Below are 19831 nucleotides of genomic sequence, written 5' to 3'. Positions count from 1 at the left end.
TACACATTGCATAGCCCGTACGCGCTACCTTGATGTACCACGGGACAGAGGGACGGTCATTTAGGTACACACATTGTTGGATGAAGCTGATGGGCAATATGTGTGGGATTAAATGATGCGTTCGAAAACTTGTTGGACATCGAATTTGAGACATCATTATACTTGCATACTATGTATGAATGATTTGTACTAGTTTCTTTTTGAATTGTGATGAATATCAACCGGTTTGCATTGATTTTGTCTATTAAATTGAAATCCGACTTGAAATGTATGTGGGCAGCGTTGAGTGGATGACCGACTCTGGCATCCATATCCGCGGATGAATACCGGAGCAAATTTACATTTCATCCTTAGAGATGCGCTTAGCCCCAATGTACTCTTGAGTTGGAGGCGTCAGGCAGATGCGAAACCCAGTCTGGTCTGGCCGTACCATCAAGCAGCATCGAGAGCGAAGCGATGACGACACAGGCGCGCTGATCAAGAGACGAGGCGGCAACAAAGATGATTTGATAACAGCGTCTGGGTGTTGATCGCCAGCTCGTAAAGCGCCGTTAACTATGCTCACCGCCGTGCGCGCGCGAGTCCTGGCTAGTGGAGTCATGGTTAACGTGCTCCTGGTTGTTGGCCTCCATAATAATCGATCCGATCTGGGACGGCGATCGGCGAGCTCCCTCGCGTACCATCTTGGCGTAGCCAACGGTTAACCGTCCACGGCGTGCGGGCGGCGGCAGACCGGCTTGCCGGCTTTCGGGTGCTGCATATGATGTAGCTGTCCATCCAGGCTTATCCATCTGCTCGTTTTCCTTGTTGTTTTCTTTTCCTCTGCGTGGTCGTCGAATGATGGGACTGTTTGGACGGAAATTTTCACTTTACTGCAGCGCCAAGCTACTAAAGATTCCGATGTTCTTTGGTTGCTAGCTGGTGTTATTCTGTCGACGACATTCTTTCTTTCTATCTTTCTTAACACTGCCGAAAGCACGTTTGTGACGACGGCTGCACCCTCCAAACTACGCGACCCGTGGAAGGCGCAATTAATAAAGCAAGATCAAGCTCATCTTTTTGAGGGAGTAAGCTCCCTGCTGTGGATGTAGGTAAAACAGTGAATGGCACGGTATCGAGATGACGAATTGAACTGCGCCGACGCCTACTCCCATTTTTAACTGGAAAAGACATACTCTTGGCTGGACAGAGTGTTATCCCCAACTGTGTGTGTATCGCAGACGGGCCTGACGACCAATCCATAAGTGCTGCAGATGGTCAATCCGTATTGACCACGGCTGCAAATGCGGCGTAATTCCTGCAGAGAGTACGGTACGCACCAGCATTTTCGAGCGCTATCCCGCGTATATTCGTATTCTATCGTATCCAGCCAGGAACCGTGGTACGACATGCTCCTACGCGTGAGGGTGACCCGGCCAGCCAAGCTAGCCCAGAAACCAACGAGTCCAAACACATGGCAGCGCGGCCGAGTACCCGACGCCGTCACGGGCGCGCTCACTGTGGCAGTGTGCCATTTCGAGCCGAGCCAGTGGCAGTGCGTCTCTCGTCGATGCCAGCTACCGTACACTAGTCGCCGGTCCGTCAGTCACCAACCCAACCCGTCCGTCCACCGCATAAAACTCTCCCCGCCGCGCACACTCCCACTTCCTTCGCCCCAAAATTTCCCCCAGGAAGCCACCAAGGCAGGCAGCTCCACCTCTGCTCTGCTCCCCAATGCCTTCCTCGTAGACGCGCCCGTCGCAATGGCCGTCGCCGTGTCCCGCGCGGTGTTGCTGGCGGCCGTCGCGTCGCTCGCATGCCTCGCCTTCGCGGAGCCGCCGCCGAGCGAGCGGTCCGCGCTGCTGGCGTTCCTCACGGCCACGCCCCACGAGCGGAGGCTCGGCTGGAACACCTCCACGCCGGCCTGCTCCTGGGTCGGGGTCACGTGCGACGCCGCCCAGTCCACCGTCGTCCAGCTGCGCCTCCCGGGGGTCGGCCTCGTCGGCGCCATCCCGCCGGCGACCATCAGCCGCCTCCCCAACCTGCAGGTGCTGTCGCTCCGCTCCAACCGCATCATCGGGGGTATCCCTGACGATCTGCTCCAGCTCTCCAGCCTCCGCGCCATCTTCCTGCAGAACAACATGATCTCCGGCGCCATCCCGTCGGGGGTCGGCAAGCTCGCGGCCCTCGAGAGGCTCGTCCTCTCCCACAACAATCTGTCAGGCCCCATCCCCTTCGCGCTCAACAGCCTCGCCTCCCTGCGCTCTCTGCGCCTCGAAGGCAACCGCCTCTTCGGCAAAATCCCCAGCATCACCAACCCGGAGCTCAAGGATTTCAATGTCTCCGTCAACAGCCTCAACGGCTCCATTCCGCAGGCCCTCGCGCGCTTCCCGGCGGACTCCTTCGCCGGGAACCTCCAGCTGTGCGGCAAACCGCTGCCCGCTTGCAGCCCCTTCTTCCCGTCCCCGTCGCCGGCTCCCGGGATGAGCCCCAGCGACGAGCCCGGGGCGGTGTCTAACAAGAAGAGGAAGCTCTCAGGCGCGGCGATTGCGGGCATCGTCGTGGGTGCCGTGGTCGTCGTGCTGCTCCTGCTTGCCGCCATCGTGCTCTGCGCGAGGTCCCGGCGGCGGAGTGGCCCCCGCGAGGGACCAAAGGCCACGTCCGCGGCGGCGGTGGGGCAGACAAGAGGAGTGGCTCCGCCAGCGTCCGGCGATGTCACCGGCATGACGTCCTCGTCGAAGGACGACATGGGAGGCGGCACCTCCGGGTCGGCGGCCGCTGCGGCGGTGGCCGCGGGCGCCGGCACGGGGGAGGCGAGCCGGCTGGTGTTCCTGGGGAAGGGCGCGGGGTACAGCTTCGACCTGGAGGACCTGCTGCGCGCGTCGGCGGAGGTGCTGGGGAAGGGGAGCGTGGGGACGTCGTACAAGGCGGTGCTGGAGGAGGGGACGACGGTGGTGGTGAAGCGGCTCAAGGACGTGGCGGTGGCGCGGCGCGAGTTCGACGCGCACATGGAGGCGCTGGGCAGGGTGGAGCACCGCAACCTGCTCCCCGTCCGCGCCTACTACTTCTCCAAGGACGAGAAGCTCCTCGTCTACGACTATCTCCCCAACGGCAGCCTCTCCGCCATGCTCCACGGTCAGCCTCGCACCATCATCTTGTTTTCTTTTCTGAAACCAAATTTATTAGTAGTACATTGTATCGAATCGCCATCGCCGCCGTTGCCGTCGTGACCGGGGGGAGATCGTCGCCATCGCCGCCGTCGCACTCGCAGCATCACCGCATTGCCTGCTACCCGCTTTGCTTGGCTAGGATTACTGCGTGGTGCGCCATCATAGGAACTGTCGACAAAATTCAGGCCGGCGTCGGGCGAAAATTCATCAATAAGTGATAGTACTCCACTACTACTCCTTTACGCTAGCGACGAGGACACATAGAATGGCACCGTGCAGTGCAAGATTCTGCCGGAATTGTCCGGCATTGATGGTCGGCTGCAAGCAGGTGGCTATGGAATGGTTGATGGGCGGCAATTTACTCGGAAAATTCCTCTCCCCATAGCTAAAAAAGAGAACGAACAATCGATGTCGATGTGACGGCATGTGTTGTGGACGGCCGACGGTAGTTGCGGCGCGCTTTTCCCCTGCTCCCCCTCTCTCTTCCGCGCTGTTCCTTTTCTTTGATCCTCATTTGTTTTCTTGATCTTTCTGCTTCGTCATCGCTTTTCTCTGATGCCAAGTATGGTGCGATGGATGCGAGGTTTGGGCTGTAAAGCGATGATGGTCCTCACCTCACTGCTCACGCTGGCTGGGTGCGTGCCACAAATAGTTTTTTTTTCACATTCCGATCCAGAAATGCAAATGCAAATTGCTAGGGCACATTGAATAGAATGGAAGGCTAGTTTGGTGTACTCTTGGCGCCATATCTGTCATTGCCATACAATACATTTGGGGGCCACTTTTGCTGTGGCTGTGGGAATTGTCGCCCGGTGCTACTTGCTTCTAGTGTGTACCCGTGTGCGCTGTTGGGCGTGTAAAGAGGTGCGCAAATGCCCCTCTGCAACGCACCGCCATGTGCCGAGTCCCAAGTGCTGCCCCACACTAAACCCAAAGTCAATACCCTGGCAAGTGGCATGGCAGCACAAATGCACGATGAAGCTAGGGTGCTCCATCAATCTATGCTATAGTACGCATAGCAGCACGTACTAGTACATCGTTTATGTTCATACTGCATCTCATACTTGGCAAGCATGCAAGATTGGGGGTGGGGAGGCTCCAAGTAGAATAATGTGGTGTGAGTTGTCGTGCTGAGCGGTGAGCGGTGAGTGCCGAACCACTTGGCCTTGCCATGATCCCACCTAAAAGTGCTCGCCTCTTGCCTCGCTGCGCATGCGTTTAGCTGATGAACAAGTGGCACTGCAAGCCGGAAATGCCTTCTGGTGCTCGGGCTCCATGGATGTTTTTTTTTTTTGAAAATTTTAAAAAATGGTTTCAATCTTCCAAAATTCTGGGAAAACAAATCAACAGTATCATACGGGTGTACGCTGCATGTGGGAAAAATTTCATGACCAAAACGCCGCACTCCAGTGCAAGCAGGCATTCACTCCACGCCATGTCTGTGCCTCGTCGTCCCTCCCTCGCGGCCATCTTAATTGCTTGCGATCACAGCCTCACCTGCCCGGAAAAAGGGATAGATGATGATGACAGGCGAATGAACAGTCAGGTGGTTGCACGTTATCCATCCTGCCACCATATTACGTTACGTATACATACTCTATATTGACTGCTGAGTTCAGAATCGCAGTTGTCAAAGTTGACAGTACAGTATGAGATTTTGACTAAGCTGAGGTCCTGCGGCGGCAAGTGGCAATCTTGCATGTCCTCTGCATGTCTCCACTATGGCATATGGGTCCAGGCCCCAGTCAATGCTGACATCCACATATGCATGCATGACACAATCGGCAGCTTGAATGCTGCCCCTGCGGCAAACAACGCAGGGGTCGGCCATTCTGCTGGCCATTGATCCCCATTAGAGTACTTGCCTTCCCTCAAAAAAAAAATAAAAATAGAGTACTTGCCAAAAACCACAATCTTGCATTTGGGTACCCGGCCGACCCCTCAGCGAAATAGCTATACGTGCTTCCTTGCTCTGTTCCGAGTTCACAAATACATTTTGTATATTGATGGTAGTTGGTAGTGTCCCATTGTGTTTTTTTTTCAATTGAAGCTTGTCTTCTGCAAGTATGACTACCAGCGTTGTTTGTGACCACTACCATTTCCGGTGTGTTTGAAGGTCTGCCATGAACAATTATATGTTTTTTTTCTTCCGGAAAGTGGCATGTATTAGTCTAGAATGTACCTGCCAGATGCGCTTATTTAGTGGCCGGAAAAATATATGTACTTACTATATATTTCCTATGTTCTATAGTCTCTTGTCGATTTAATTTCGGTCCTACTTAACCTACTACGGCAGCCGATTGATTGTTTCGGTTGTGGTTGTTGATGTCCAATGGACATGAGCTGCCCTCTTTGTTACGTTGCAGCCTGCGTTCTCTGTACCACATTTTGGTTGAAAAAACTAATTGTGTGTGACCAACCTCCGCCCCTTAATCATGGACCAGTTCAAGATGATTGATTTGGATTCTTCAATCTTGCATGACTCTGGGTATTTTAGATTAGCAGCAGACTATATAAGTTGTTAGTTCACGGACGCGGCACGTCTTATTATTGGTTTCTTGCGCAAAAGAAAATTTAGTCAATATTCGTTTTGGTTCTTCACTGTGTTTATAGTTAACTAAGATACTGCCGAAACTAAAAAAAAGGCGTGGCAAACACCATGAAATGCTGATAGTCCTTGCAAAATTTTAGTTTTGCACTTTGCGATTTTGCTAGTGCCATTCGTCAAATATTTCTCACCGGGAAATTTGCATGCACATGCAGGGAGCCGGGGCTCCGGCCGGACGCCGATGGACTGGGACGCGCGCATGCTCTCGGCGCTGTCCGCCTCTCGCGGGCTTGCGCACTTGCACTCCGCGCACAACCTCGCGCACGGCAACGTCAAGTCCTCCAACGTCCTGCTCCGACCGGACTACGACGCCGCCGCGCTCTCCGACTTCTGCCTCCACCCGATCTTCGCCCCGTCGTCCACCCGCGCCGGCGCCGGCGGCTACCGCGCGCCGGAGGTCGTGGACACGCGCCGTCCCACGTTCAAGGCCGACGTCTACTCCCTGGGCGTCCTCCTGCTGGAGCTTCTCACCGGCAAGTCCCCGACGCACGCGTCCCTCGAGGGCGACGGCACGCTGGACCTGCCACGGTGGGTGCAGTCCGTGGTGCGCGAGGAGTGGACCGCCGAGGTGTTCGACGTCGAGCTGGTGCGGCTCGGCGCGAGCGCCGAGGAGGAGATGGTGGCACTGCTGCAGGTGGCCATGGCGTGCGTGGCCACCGTGCCGGACGCGCGGCCGGACGCCCCGGACGTGGTCAGAATGATCGAGGAGATCGGCGGTGGCCATGGCCAGACGACAACCGAGGAGAGCGCGCGGGGCACCCCGGAGGAGGAGCGGTCGAGGGGCACACCTCCGGCCGCCCCGACGCCGTAATTCCGTCTGAGTAAAGTTAAAATTGCATAGATAATAGTGTCCTGGCGCCTCTATGTCATGTTCTTTGCCCAAGTTTTTTTTTCTTTTTTTGCAATTGTTATTCATTTTTTTTACGGTTTCAGTCGATTTTTCGCCGGCGGTAAACAACCGACCGGAGAAGGGACGACGGTGACGAGTTCGAGAGTTGACGGTGTAGGTAGCTGGGGGTTTAGCGGGTGGGGGAGCATGGCGGTTAGGCCAATGGAAATGTATATTTTTTGTGCCGTTCGCTCCCGTTTGTGATTGATATACTCCCATCCTGGACTCTGGAGTGAGTAGATGCGTGTTGTGCCGGGAGCAAGTTAACTCCGGAAAGAATCCATTTCTTGTTTAAGCATCAATAATACCATGCGAATTGTGTCACTGCTCACTGGTCTGGGCTACATGCTTGTACCTCGTCATTTTGCCCTTTGCAAGTCGATGCAACAGCAGAGGTACATTGCCTTCACATGATTTCTTTTCTCGAGCAAATTATGCGGCATGGCCGTAGCTAAGAGCACCTACAACCGGAGCTCCATATCCGCCCCAAACATCCAGCCTACCCGGTCATTGTTCTGACCAACCGAATCTGGCAAAAATGCAGTCCAAACGTTTGGGCTGACTGGCCGCACCCCCATACCCAATTTATATGTGGCCGCACCCCCATACCCAATTTATATGTGGCAGATATGAGGACGTACAGTCACGGCCGGAAGCGTCCGTCATGTGAGATCCGGCCCACTATGGTTCATCATGACCCCTCATATATTCGTCCTTGTTGCTAAAAGAAACATATATTCATCCCTATTCACATCCTGATCAAACCATAGCCATTCCACTCCGCCCTCAATCTCCTGGCAATCTTTGGCCTTCACTTGAATGGTGGGCAGCAGATCTGACCCGGAGATCTCCCAATCCATCAACTAGGACCAAGACGAAGAGGAGTTGGCTATCCGACTGGCTCTCCGCCAGTCTCGGGACCGCAGCTCCGCAGTCGAAATCGCTTCGACGTGAATCTATTGCACCCGTGCAAATGACGCTTGGATCCGACGGCGCCAGCGGCTTGAGGCGTGTGATTGCGGCCTCGCAGGACGAGGCGACCATCGGTTGGCGACGCCACCCTTGCGGTGGCGCCTCGTCCCCGCTGCGTCGGGCTCCGAATCGGAGGTCGATGTTGGCATTTGTCATGGCCCGACCACTGCGGTGTGGCCACCGTGCGAGGAACTAGCCGCGACAACCCTCAAGACCGAGGTAGCGGAGGCGGAGTCCCACGCCGCCTGGGATAGGAACGAGGAAGCCCTCCATGCCTAAACAAGGTTTTTGTCAAGGTGATCAAGTTTCACCCTATCTCTTCATGTTGGCGGTAGAGGGCCTTTCAGGTCTTTTGAAATCCAGTGTTCACTCATCACACCTTGCAGGCGTTAAAGTGGCATAGTCGGCACCGCCGGGTAATCACCTTTTGTTTGCAAACAACAACATGTTGTTCTGCAAGGGTTTGGGAGAATGGGCGGAGGAGGTGTCCACTCTGTTGGATAACTATTTTTAGGCTTCTAGACAATCAATGGTGATAAATCGTCAATTTTCTTCAGTAAAGATTGCCCCAATGACACTCATCAATTGATCAAAAATATTCTGCTTGTTCTTAATGAATCCCCAAGTGAGCGTTATCTAGGCTTGCCTTCAGATGTGTGTTCATCAAGGAATGGATCTTTTAAGTACCTAAAGGATAGACTCTGGAAAAGGTGATTGGATGGATTGAGAAATCCTTGTCGGCTGTTGGCAAGGAAGTTTTGGTGAAAGCTATGGTGCAAGCTATTCCAATTTTTTGAACGTCTTGTTTCGAATTACCAAGAGGGTTGTGTCCACATTTGACATCTGAGGGAGTCCTGGATTAGGGGGTCTCCGGACAGCCGGACTATATCCTTTGGCCGAACTGTTGGACTATGAAGATACAAGATTGAAGACTTCGTCCCGTGTCCGAATGGAACTCTCCTTGGCGTGGAAGGCAAGCTAGGCAATACGGATATGTAGATCTCCTCCCTTGTAACCGACTCTGTGTAACCCTAGCCCCCTTCGGTGTCTATATAAACCGGAGGGTTTAGTCCGTAGGACAGCATACAATCATACCATAGGCTAGCGTCTAGGGTTTAGCCTCTACGATCTCGTGGTATACCAACTCTTGTAATACTCATATCATCAAGAACAATCAAGCAGGACGTAGGGTATTACCTCCATCAAGAGGGCCCGAACCTGGGTAAACATCGTGTCCCCTGCCTCCTGTTACCATCCGCCTTAGATGCATAGTTCGGGACCCCCTACCCGAGATCCGCCGGTTTTGACACCGACATTGGTGCTTTCATTGAGAGTTCCACTATGTTGTCACCGTAAGGCTTGATGGCTCCTTCGATCATCGGTAGCGATGCGGTCCAGGTGAGGTTTTCCTTCCCGGACAGATCTTCGTATTCGGTGGATTTGCACTACGGGCCAATTCGCTTGGCCATCTGGAGCAGATCGAGAGCTATGCCCCTAGCCATCAGGTCAGATTCGGAAACTTAAACTACACTGCCGACATCCGCGGAGACTTGATCTTCAACGGATTCGAGCCCATGCCAGGTGCGCCGCACAGTCACGATGAGCATGACGTAACTCTGCTGTCGGACAGTATGTGGGAGATCGCATCTGCAACTACTTCGGCCGTCAATTCGGAGCAAATTGCGCCATCCGAGAGCGGAGGGATAGACCCCGCCATGGAGGCCGCACTCTCAGTGGCGATAGAGACGGATACTGACTTCACCCCTTACGAGAGCCGTGTCGCCAAACCACTGGACTCGTCTCCGGCCACGGACTCCGAGCCGCCTGCATCCGTGCCCATCGAATCTGACTGGGCGCCGATCATGGAGTTCACCTCCGCGGATATCTTTCGGCACTCGCCTTTCCGCGATGTGCTAAATTCGTTAAGGTCTCTCTCCTTGTCGGGAGAGCCTTGGCCGAACTATGTCTGGCTAGAATGGGATGCGGACGACGAAGAAATTCGTTGCCCACCCACCACCCACTTAGTAGCCACTGTCGACGATTTAACCGACATGCTCGACTTCGACTCCGAAGACATCGACGGTATGGACGACGATGCAGGAGACGAATAGGAACCACCGCCCACAGGGCGCTGGACCGCCACCTCATCATATGATATATACATGGTGGACACTCCCAAAAAGGCAATGGCGACGAGACAGCGGAGGATGACCCCTCCAAGAAGCAACCCAAGCACCAACGTCAGCGGCGCCGCTCTAAGTCCCGCCACAGCAAAAGTAGTGATACCAGCACAGGAGATAGTAAAACTCCAGATAGCGCCCAAGACAACCACAACCCCCTCCAGTACGATGTAGAGCGGGAGGATGAACAAGCTAGCCCTCCAGAGCAGGCGGCAGATGGAGAACCGGAGGAGGACAATTATATGCCTCTCTCCAAAGATGAGGTGAGCCTCGGCGATGAAGAATTTATCATGCCTGAGGATCCCGTCGAGCAGGAGCGCTTCAAGCGCCGGCTTATGGCCACAGCAAATAGCCTAAAGAAAAAGCAACAACAGCTTCAAGCTGATCAAGACTTGCTAGCAGACAGATGGACCGAAGTCCTTGCGGCCGAGGAATACGAACTCGAGCGCCCCTCCAAGAGTTACCCAAAATGCAGGTTGCTACCTCACCTAGAGGAGGAAGCATTGAAATCTCCATCACCAGTGTACGATGCGGCTGACCGGCCGCCGCATGGCCGAGCCAGGAAGGCGTTTCAACCTGAAGTTCAGCCTGCACCCCGCCGCCACTCAATCAAAAATACCAAGGCCCGGGGCAACACACGGGACCTGCGAGATGTAGTGGACAGCAGAGCAAAACTTGCAGGTCAATATACGGGTCAAGGGCGCGCGCGCCAACATGGGACGATGATCGTCGCGCCGGATACACCAAAGATAAATCTGGCCGGGCCGAATACAGCAGACAAGACTCATATGAACTGCGTCGTGATATAGCCCGGCACAGAGGCGCCACACACCCCCTATGCTTCACTGATGAAGTTATGGATCACGAATTCCCGGAGGGTTTTAAACCTCGTATGATGGTACAACAGATCCCGCTGTATGGATCGAGGATTTCCTCCTTCACATCCACATGGCTCGCAGTGACGATCTAGATGCCATCAAGTACCTCCCACTAAAACTCAAAGGACCAGCTCGGCATTGGCTGAATAGCTTGCCAGCAGACTCCGTCGGCAGTTGGGAGGATTTGGAAGACGCATTCCTTGACAACTTCCAGGGCACTTATGTGCGACCACCGGATGCTGATGACTTGAGCCATATAACTCAACAGCCAGGGGAATCGGACAGGCAATTCTGGACACGGTTCCTGACCAAGAAAAACCAAATCGTCGACTGTCCGGATGCAGAGGCCCTAGCGGCATTCAAGCATAACATCCGTGACGAGTGGCTTGCCCGCCACATTGGCCAGGAGAAGCCGAAGTCTATGGCAGCCCTCACGACACTCATGACCCGCTTTTGCGCGGGCGAGGATAGCTGGCTGGCTCGCAGCAACAACACATCAAGGAATCCGGGAACTTCGGATACCAAAGATGCCAACGGCAGACCACGTCGTAACAGACCAAAGCGCCGCAACAACGGCGATAACACCGATGATACGACAGTCCATGCCGGATTCAGAGGCTCTAGATCCGGTCAGTGGAAAAAGCCATTTAAAAGAAGTACTCCGGTTCCGTCCAGTTTGGATCGCATATTGGATCGCTCGTGTCAAATCCACGGCACCCCCGACAAGCCAGCCAATCACACCAACAGAGAATGATGGGTGTTCAAGCAGGCCAGGAAGTTAAATGCCAAAAACAAGGACAAGGGGCTGGATAGTGATGACGAGGAGGAGCCCCGGCTGCCGAACACGGGAGGACAGAAGGGGTTCCCCCCATAAGTGAAGACGGTGAACATGATATACGCAACCCACATTCCCAAGAGGGAGTGGAAGCGTGCACTAAGGGACGTCTATGCGATGGAGCCCGTCGCTCCAAAGTTCAACCCATGGTCCGCTTGTCTGATCACCTTTGATCGCAGGGACCACCCCACCAGTATCCGTCATGGCGGATCCACCGCACTAGTCCTAGACCCCATCATCGACGGGTTTCACCTCACTCGAGTCCTTATGGATGGCGGCAGCAGCCTGAACCTGCTCTATCAGGATACAGTGCGAAAAATGGGTATCGATCCCTCGAGGATCAAACCCACCAAAACCACCTTTAAGGATGTCATCCCAGGTGTAGAGGCCCATTGCACGGGCTCAATCACACTGGAAGTGGTCTTTGGATCACCGGACAACTTCCGAAGCGAGGGTTAATCTTTGATATCGTCCCGTTTCGCAGTGGCTATCACGCACTGCTTGGACGAACAACATTTGCAAAATTTAATGCAGTACCGCATTACGCATACCTCAAGCTCAAGATGCCAGGACCTAGGGGGGTCATAACAATAAATGGAAACACAGAACGCTTGCTCCGTACGGAAGAGCACACTGCGGCCCTCGCAGCAGAAGCACAAAGCAGCCTTTTACGGCAAACCACTAATTCGGCAATACAGTCCCCGGACACCTTCAAGCGAGTCCGGAGTAAACTGCAACAGGATCGCCTGGCACGTTCAGAGCTCGCCTAGCAATTCGCCCCCATCCCAGTCCTAGTCAAGCGACGAAATCCGTGCTGCGCGTACATAATTACGCACTGAAAATACCATGGACATAGGCGGGGGCACGATAAGGGCACGTCCCGCAATGCGGCTTAACCACCCTAGGGGCTGTATACCTTTATCATTTCTTTTCTCTTTCAGGGCCTAACTCTCTGGAAGCCCTTTTCGGCAGAACGATTGCCGGACGCATTACGGGAAGGAACAACCAAGGCGGCAAGAAGCTAAGATGTACACGGGAACCCTCAGGTGGTCTCTAATATTAATCGATATACCCGCTTTCTACTATCCATACGTAGCTTGCCCTTGGATAGGACATGTCAAATAGTCCTACCTTCTGCTTATTGCTACTTGTACCAATACGCTTCGACGTATTATTTAAATAACAATGCATAGAATTAGTCTATTATTGCATTATTCATCCTTTTTTTCTTATATGTCCATTCACGACAATCCGCACCCGTACATTCGGGTACGGTGAGTACGCCAGGGGCTTTCGTTTACCCCATAATACGACGCGAGAAGTCTGAACACTTTCAACAGTGCGGCATCCCGAACTTATAGCATTATATGCATCAGCTCTGAATCATGTCTTGGGTCAATAGTTGGGTTTGAACGGCTCCCATGCTTTGGTACCTTACGTTCCGCTATATAGGCTAAGGTAGCGGTGGGAGAACTACTGTGATTGTGTCCCGGTTCTTCCGGACGAGCACCTCAGTAGAGAAAGCCGAAAACTGACTGTCATGATAAGGCGAGAGACTGGTCGCTGTTCGAGAGGTCTCAAGTCCTTAAAGACTTTTTCCTCTTCTGGCGAGGAGTCGGCCTTGTCCGGCTTAGGCGTGTATAGCGCCCCAAATTCGGCCTTCTGAATACTAGGGTGTCGGTGTCAAAACCGGCGGATCTCGGGTAGGGGGTCCCGAACTGTGCGTCTAAGGCGGATGGTAACAGGAGGCAGGGGACATGATGTTTTACCCAGGTTCGGGCCCTCTTGATGGAGGTAAAACCCTACGTCCTGCTTGATTATACTTGATAATATGGGTATTACAAGAGTTGATCTACCACGAGATCGGAGAGGCTAAACCCTAGAAGCTAGCCTATGGTATGATTGTCTGTTGTCCTACAGACTAAAACCCTCCGGTTTATATAGACACCGGAGGGGGCTAGGGTTACACAAGGTCGGTTACAAAGGAGGAGATATACATATCCGTATTGCCTAGCTTGCCTTCCACGCCAAGTAGAGTCCCATCCGGACACGGGACGAAGTCTTCAATCATGTATCTTCATAATCCAACAATTCGGCCAAAGGATATAGTCCAGCTGTCTGGAGGCCCCCTAATCCAGGACTCCCTCAGTAGCCCCTGAACCAGGCTTCAATGACAATGAGTCCGGTGCGCAGTGTTGTCTTCGGCATTGCAAGGCGGGTACCTCCTCCGAATACACCACAGAAGAGTTTGAATACAAGGATAGTGTCCGACCCTGCAAAATAAGTTCCACATACCATCGTAGAGAGAATAATATTTCCACAAATCCAATCTGCTAACACGTTTTGGCAGCATGACATCATGCCATGGCCTGGTAATTATTTGAACCATTTTTCCTTAACCAGCCCCGCACATAATGCGAGGCGGTTTCTTGACACGTCTTGTCAAAGCAGAGATCGTGTTCCCCTTATTTACGGGATTCTCATCAATACGAATGTGGGTAACCCAACCGTACCTAGGACTCCTAGATTTTAGGCAAGTCCCAAACGGCCACGAGGAGGACGCTTGATATTCACCCTCTTTATAAAGGGACAAGGCCTTTACTTCTTCCCTCCCGTGCTCAATCGAATCCTTCCCCGCCTTGAGTTCTAACACCCAAAGCCCAGGTCAGGTGCTTCAGACCTTCAATCTTGTCCGGATCCAGCCTTCAAGGCCGGTGGATGCCTTCCTCCATCACGGAGGAGGACATCAAGAAGTTGAGGGAAGCCAGATATCTGACCGCCGAAATTTCGCATAGGCTGCCCGCCCGAGGGCAGGTCGTCCCTACTCCCGAACCCAACGGGAGCGTTGTGTTCGTCTCGCACTTACTCCGAGGACTAGGCCTCGCTCTGGATCCCTTTGTCAGGGGTCTTATGTTCTATTACGGGTTGGATTTTCACGATCTGGCCCCGGACTCCCTTCTCCACATCTCGTCATTTATTTTCGTCTATGAGCCCTTCCTCCGCATTACCCCTCACTTCGGCTTGTGGCTCAAGACCTTTGATGTGAAGCCGAAGACAGTCGAGGGACAATACGCAGCGTGCGGAGGTGCTTTAATAAGCAGAATTGCTGATGCTCCGTGGCCAAAGGGTTCCTTTCCAGAGGTGTCCAGACTGTGGCAACGGGAGTGGTTTTATGTCACAGCTCCCCGAAGTGCCAAGTGGGTAGCTGCCCCCACCTTCCGCTCGGGCCCTCCACCACAACTGATGTCATGGATCACCAGGGGACTGAGGTGGGGTCCAGCCAAGGACGTGCCAATACTGCAGAGCCGTATCCTAGATCTCTTCGAGGGAGATTTCAGTCTGGTTATGGTAATGCAAGTCATGCTGGTTCGTCGAGTCCAGCCTTGCAAACGCCGACCCCTCCACATATGGGAATTCAACCCGGAAGGACCGCGCGCTATCCAGAATTTCCTCGGCCTGACGCACGAGGAGATGTACAAATCGTTCTTCAGACCTCAAATAGAGTGTCCGGACACCATCGAGGACGTGGGCCTAAGCAGTAACCGCACCGCTGCCCAAGTAAGTAATCCTATGGCCAAACACACCGTCCTTTTATTTATCATGACATCATCCTGAAAAAATCGCTCTTTGACCAGGACTGGATAACAACGGCGAAGATGATCCGGTGTTTGGCCCCCCTTCCTGAAGGCTTGGATAATCCGATGCTAGAAAAGATGCTAGAGCCAGTGCCTTGTCCGGTGCCCTCGAAGGAAGATGAAGGGGGAATAAAGAGGGCGAAAGCGGGCCTCCATCGCTACCTATTCCAACCGAGGGAATGAGCGCCTCCGAGAGGGAGGATAACCGAGAGGAAGAATCCGACACTCTCTCCTCGGGGAAGGAAGAGGACTACCTCCGAGGATCCGGAAATCAAGGTTTCCAAACGGGAGAAGAAATCTCCGCCAGAGGGTCCTGCCTCGGAGGGTGTTCTTGCCGCACAATGTCCGCGCGGGGATCAACCCTCTAACGAGATGTAAGTAATCAAAAGGTATTTAATAGTGAAGATATGCTACCTTACTTCTGAGAAAAATAACCGAAGTATTTATCTTGCAGTTCAGATCTCAGCCCTTCTCAGCTGAGCTCGTCTTCGGGGGATCTTCTTCCAGAGATGATGGAGAGCGAAATGCCTCCCCCTGCCACTCCACCTTGCGAAGCGGGCGACCCTGAGGTGTCGTCGCGGAGGGCTACTCCTGATCCGACAAGTCTAGAAGGTAATCCTATGGTCATCCGAAGTCCTCAGTATCCGGCTCTCGAGGAGAGCAACCAAAAGAGTTCGGCACCGCCTGGTGCGCGGTCAGATGTACGGAGGGATCTGCTGGAGAAGGCGGTTATCTCAGAAGAGCACCTCACATTGATGGGTACAGTGATTGAAAGGATTTCGTCGGCTGAAAGCGGGCTGCATGAAGCCTTTATGAGTCTACTGACGGGCTTTGAGGTACGTGAAATGATGTATATTTTTGAAAGTACCGCACATTTTTAGATGTGCCCTGTGTAGATAGTAGCCCCTAAGACTCCGGTTGTCATCGAAAATGGAGGCAAACGGAGGATCATAGTCCTAGGTAATAACCAAACTGCCTTTATGTGCAGGTGATGGAGGCTCCGGTGGCTAGCCGGACTAATCAGTATGCCAAAATAAAGCGGCAGCTGGATGCGGCAGATGCCGACATCGTGCTTGTCAACGAGCGGCTTGACGAGGCACAGGGTGAGTGGCCTTTCTAGTGATCGTCACATAATAAGAGCAGCATGATGCCAGTATCTTTAATATGTTGTGACTGCAGATGGAGCGGCCAGCATGGAGACCCTTCGGGCAGAGCTTGCCCGAGCCAAGGAGCAAGCAAGAAGCAGCAATGCGGCCGCTTTAAAGGCGGCCGAAGAGTTAAGAGCCGAAAAGGCTGCGCATTGCGAGAGTAAAGAGAAAATGGCCAAGTGGCTGTAAAGTTAAAAAACATTGCCGACCGTTGCCAGCTTCTTGAAGAAGAAAACCGGGCCAAGGCGACGGACCTGAAAAAGGCCACGATGGTGACCAAAGACACCCGCTCTGCAATGAGAGCGAAGAAGGAGGAACTGCATGAAGCCGGAGATATTGTGGCTGGCAAGCCCTTTAAGCCGCGGAGGAAGTTTGGAGATCCTCGGTATGCCCCTCTAGATCGGCTGTGGAGTTCGGCGCACACATATCTGGACTTGGCGGCGAGTGCTGTCGATTCGGCCGAATACTTCCGAGATCAAACAGATCATGAAGTGGACAAGCTATTCTAGTCACAGTTTAGTGTTCCAGAGCGTCCGCTTCCATTGACTGATCGGCTTGCCGAATGGGCCGAGCTGAACAGATTGTCCGGACTCGCCATGAGGTCTGTTGTGGATCACCTGTGGCCGGAAAGGCCAAAGCCGAACAACTACTTTAGTTTGGTGCAGCAGTTCCTTGGTGCGGTGCTACGCATTAATGCAATGAAGAGGTCGGCGTGCATAGAAGGCTCGCGGATGGCCCTTGCCCGTGTCAAAACATACTGGGCGGAGATGGATGCCACCACTGTTGCGGCGCAGGGTTCGGCCATAGGCCGAGTGGCTACCAAGCACTATTTTGAAGAAGTTCTTGAAGGCGCTCATTCGATAGAGGCCCAGTGCTTGAAGAATATTATGTTTGAGTGACATGTATTCCCATCGTAAAAACAATGTTGTATTAAGTTTATCAAGGCTGTATTTATACTTTTGCCCGAAAGTATTATGATGCCTCCTGTGTGGCCGTTTATGTATATATGTATATAACCTGAAAGATTGCAGTCGTCGGCTTCAGCCCCCACGCATATAATGCGGGGGTGTTCGTAGAAAACGCATGTTCACACTTGATCCAACATCTTGGTCCATTAAGGAGGTGATAGCGCAGCGAACTAGGCAACCAGACTATAATGCTTTAACACTTTCACTTAGCCATAGGAGTTTGACAGTGGGGCTACTATATAGCCCCTGGTGGCTCCGCACTCATCCGGATTCGGGGTGCGTACATGCCTGGCCGGGAAACGACCCTTCGTTAAGGTGGAGGAATCCCGAAGATTCTGGTAGGTCATCGAGTGGTTGACCAGTCTCACGCTATATCATGACAGTCAGTTTTCGGCTTTCTCTACTGAGGTGCTCGTCCGGATGAACCAGGGCACAATCGCAGTAGTTCTCCTGGTGCCGCCTTAGCCGATAGAGTGAAACGTAAGGCAACAAAACACAGGAGCTGGGAAAACCCAACATTTGACCAAAGACATGATTCGAAGCTGATGCATATAAGGCCAAACTCGAGACGCCGAACACTCCCTAAGGTATTCGGTCTTTATGGTGTAAACCGGGCCTAAACAGTGCCCTTTGTAATAAGCCCCTGGTGTCCAGGTACGTGCATTATTCTGACGTGGCCACATGCCAAGACATCAGCATCCTTCTCAATTGTACTGAGAATATGAGGGATATGTATGAACAAGAGACAGTAAAAAAGGTTTACGCAGGGTCTTAATCTAAAAAGAATCCTTAGAACGGGTCCCTGCTGCACGTCTGCGCCTGTGTCTCCATTGTGCCGTATTCTGGACGGGTGTAGCACGATGGTCATCTGTATCAATTACATATAGTTGTACCGGACTCGTCCAGTCGTGTCCGTGGTCTTAACGACCTGTCAGATGCTTTACTTGGTGAGGCCGTTTAGTGTGCGGCTGCCAAGGCAGACGCACGGTCTTCCGCACGCAAGGAGCGCTCAATATTTCCATTTACTGTAATGATGCCGCGTGGATCGGGCATCTTAAGCATGAGGGAAGCATAATGCGGTATTGCGCTAAAGCAAGCAAAAGCTTCGCGTCCGAGTAGTGCTTGATAGCCACTTTAGAACGGAGCGATGTGGAAGGTTAATTTTTCGCTGCGGAAGTTATCAGGGAAGCCGAATATAACTTCTAGTAGCGGGGAGCCCGTGCAATGGGCTTCTGGGCCTGGCGTTACTCCTTTAAAGGTAGTGTTGCTATGGCTAATTTTTGCTGGGTCTATCCTCATGTTGCGGACTGTGTCCTGATATATCAGGTTTAAACTGCTGCCGCCGTCCATCAGAACTCGTGTGAAGTGATATCCGTTAATTATTGGATCTAATACCAAGGCAGCCCATCCTGCACGCGGGACACTTGCTGAGTAATCCCGATGGTCAAAAGTGATCGGCTGGGATGACCAGTGGCAGAACTCCGTGGTGATAGGCCCTGGGGCATGTGTCTCTGGGAGTGCCGCTTTGTTTCTCCCCTTTATTATGTGTAACACGTTGACTGTTTTGACTTCTGGTCGAAATTTCTTCTGTTCCCCAGTGCTTTGCTTGTGAGGCTCGTCCTCGTCTTCGCTTGGTGTACCCTGCCCCTTATGTTCGGCATTGAGCTTGCCGGACTACTTGAAGACCCAACATTCTCTATGGGTATGATTTGCAGGTTTGTCGGGGGTACTATGAATCTGACATATTTGGTCCAGAATCTTATTTAGGCTGGACAGTTCGTCTCTGTTGCCTTTGGAGGGCGGCTTTTGCTGACCTGGCCGAGAGTTTCTGAATCCGACGTTTACCATCGTGCTCTTCGGGCTGTCTTCTTTATTCCGGCGCTTGTTTTTGCTGCGTCGTGATTTCCCGTTTCCATCCCTGACTTCGGATGTACTTGGGTCGCTGGTGTTGCATCGGGCTAACCAGCTATCCTCGCCCGCGCAAAAGTGGGTCATGAGGCTTGTTAATGCGGCCATTGTTCTCGGCTTTTCTTGGCCAAGGTGTCTGGCGAGCCATTCGTCTCGAACGCTATGCTTGAAAGCTGCTAAGGCTTCGGTGTCCGGACAATCGACTATTTGGTTCTTCTTAGTGAGGAACCTGTTCCAAAGCTTTCGGGCTGACTCTCCGGGCTGTTGAGTTATATGACTTAAATCGTCTGCATCCGGTGGTCGGACATAGGTCCCTTGAAAATTTTCCCGAAAGGCGTCTTCTAGCTCTTCCTAGCTTCCAATGGAGTTTTCGGGGAGGCTTTTAAGCCAGTGCCGAGCTGGCCCTTTGAGCTTGAGGGGTAAGTACTTGATGGCGTGGAGATCGTCTCCTCGAGTCATGTGGATATGGAGGATATAGTCCTCAATCCAGACCCCAGGGTCTGTCGTTCCATCGTACGCCTCTATGTTTACGGGTTTGAATCCCTCTAGAAATTCATGGTCCAGCACCTCATCGGTGAAACATAGGGGGTGTGCAGCACCCCTGTATTTGGGTGTACCGTGATGTTCGGAGGTTTGTTGTGTTGTATTGCATACTGGAGCG

The 19831-nt window shown here is 52.9% G+C and overlaps 1 protein-coding gene across 1 annotated transcript; it reads left to right on the top strand.

Annotated features, from left to right (window-relative positions):
- Nucleotides 1-1634: 1634 nt before the first annotated feature.
- LOC119268347 (probable inactive receptor kinase At2g26730) lies at nt 1635-6970 on the top strand. The gene is made up of 2 exons (XM_037549958.1): nt 1635-3114; nt 5913-6970. Exons 1-2 carry the CDS (start codon nt 1743-1745, stop codon nt 6566-6568), a joined length of 2028 nt encoding a protein of 675 aa, XP_037405855.1. The 5' UTR covers nt 1635-1742; the 3' UTR covers nt 6569-6970.
- The last annotated feature ends 12861 nt before the right edge of the window (nt 6971-19831 follow it).

The sequence above is a fragment of the Triticum dicoccoides genome, chromosome 3A, assembly GCF_002162155.2.
Source record: "Triticum dicoccoides isolate Atlit2015 ecotype Zavitan chromosome 3A, WEW_v2.0, whole genome shotgun sequence".
Lineage (NCBI taxonomy): Eukaryota > Viridiplantae > Streptophyta > Magnoliopsida > Poales > Poaceae > Triticum > Triticum dicoccoides.
Note: the sequence above shows the minus strand (reverse complement) of the source record. Positions and strands in the feature narration are given on the sequence as shown.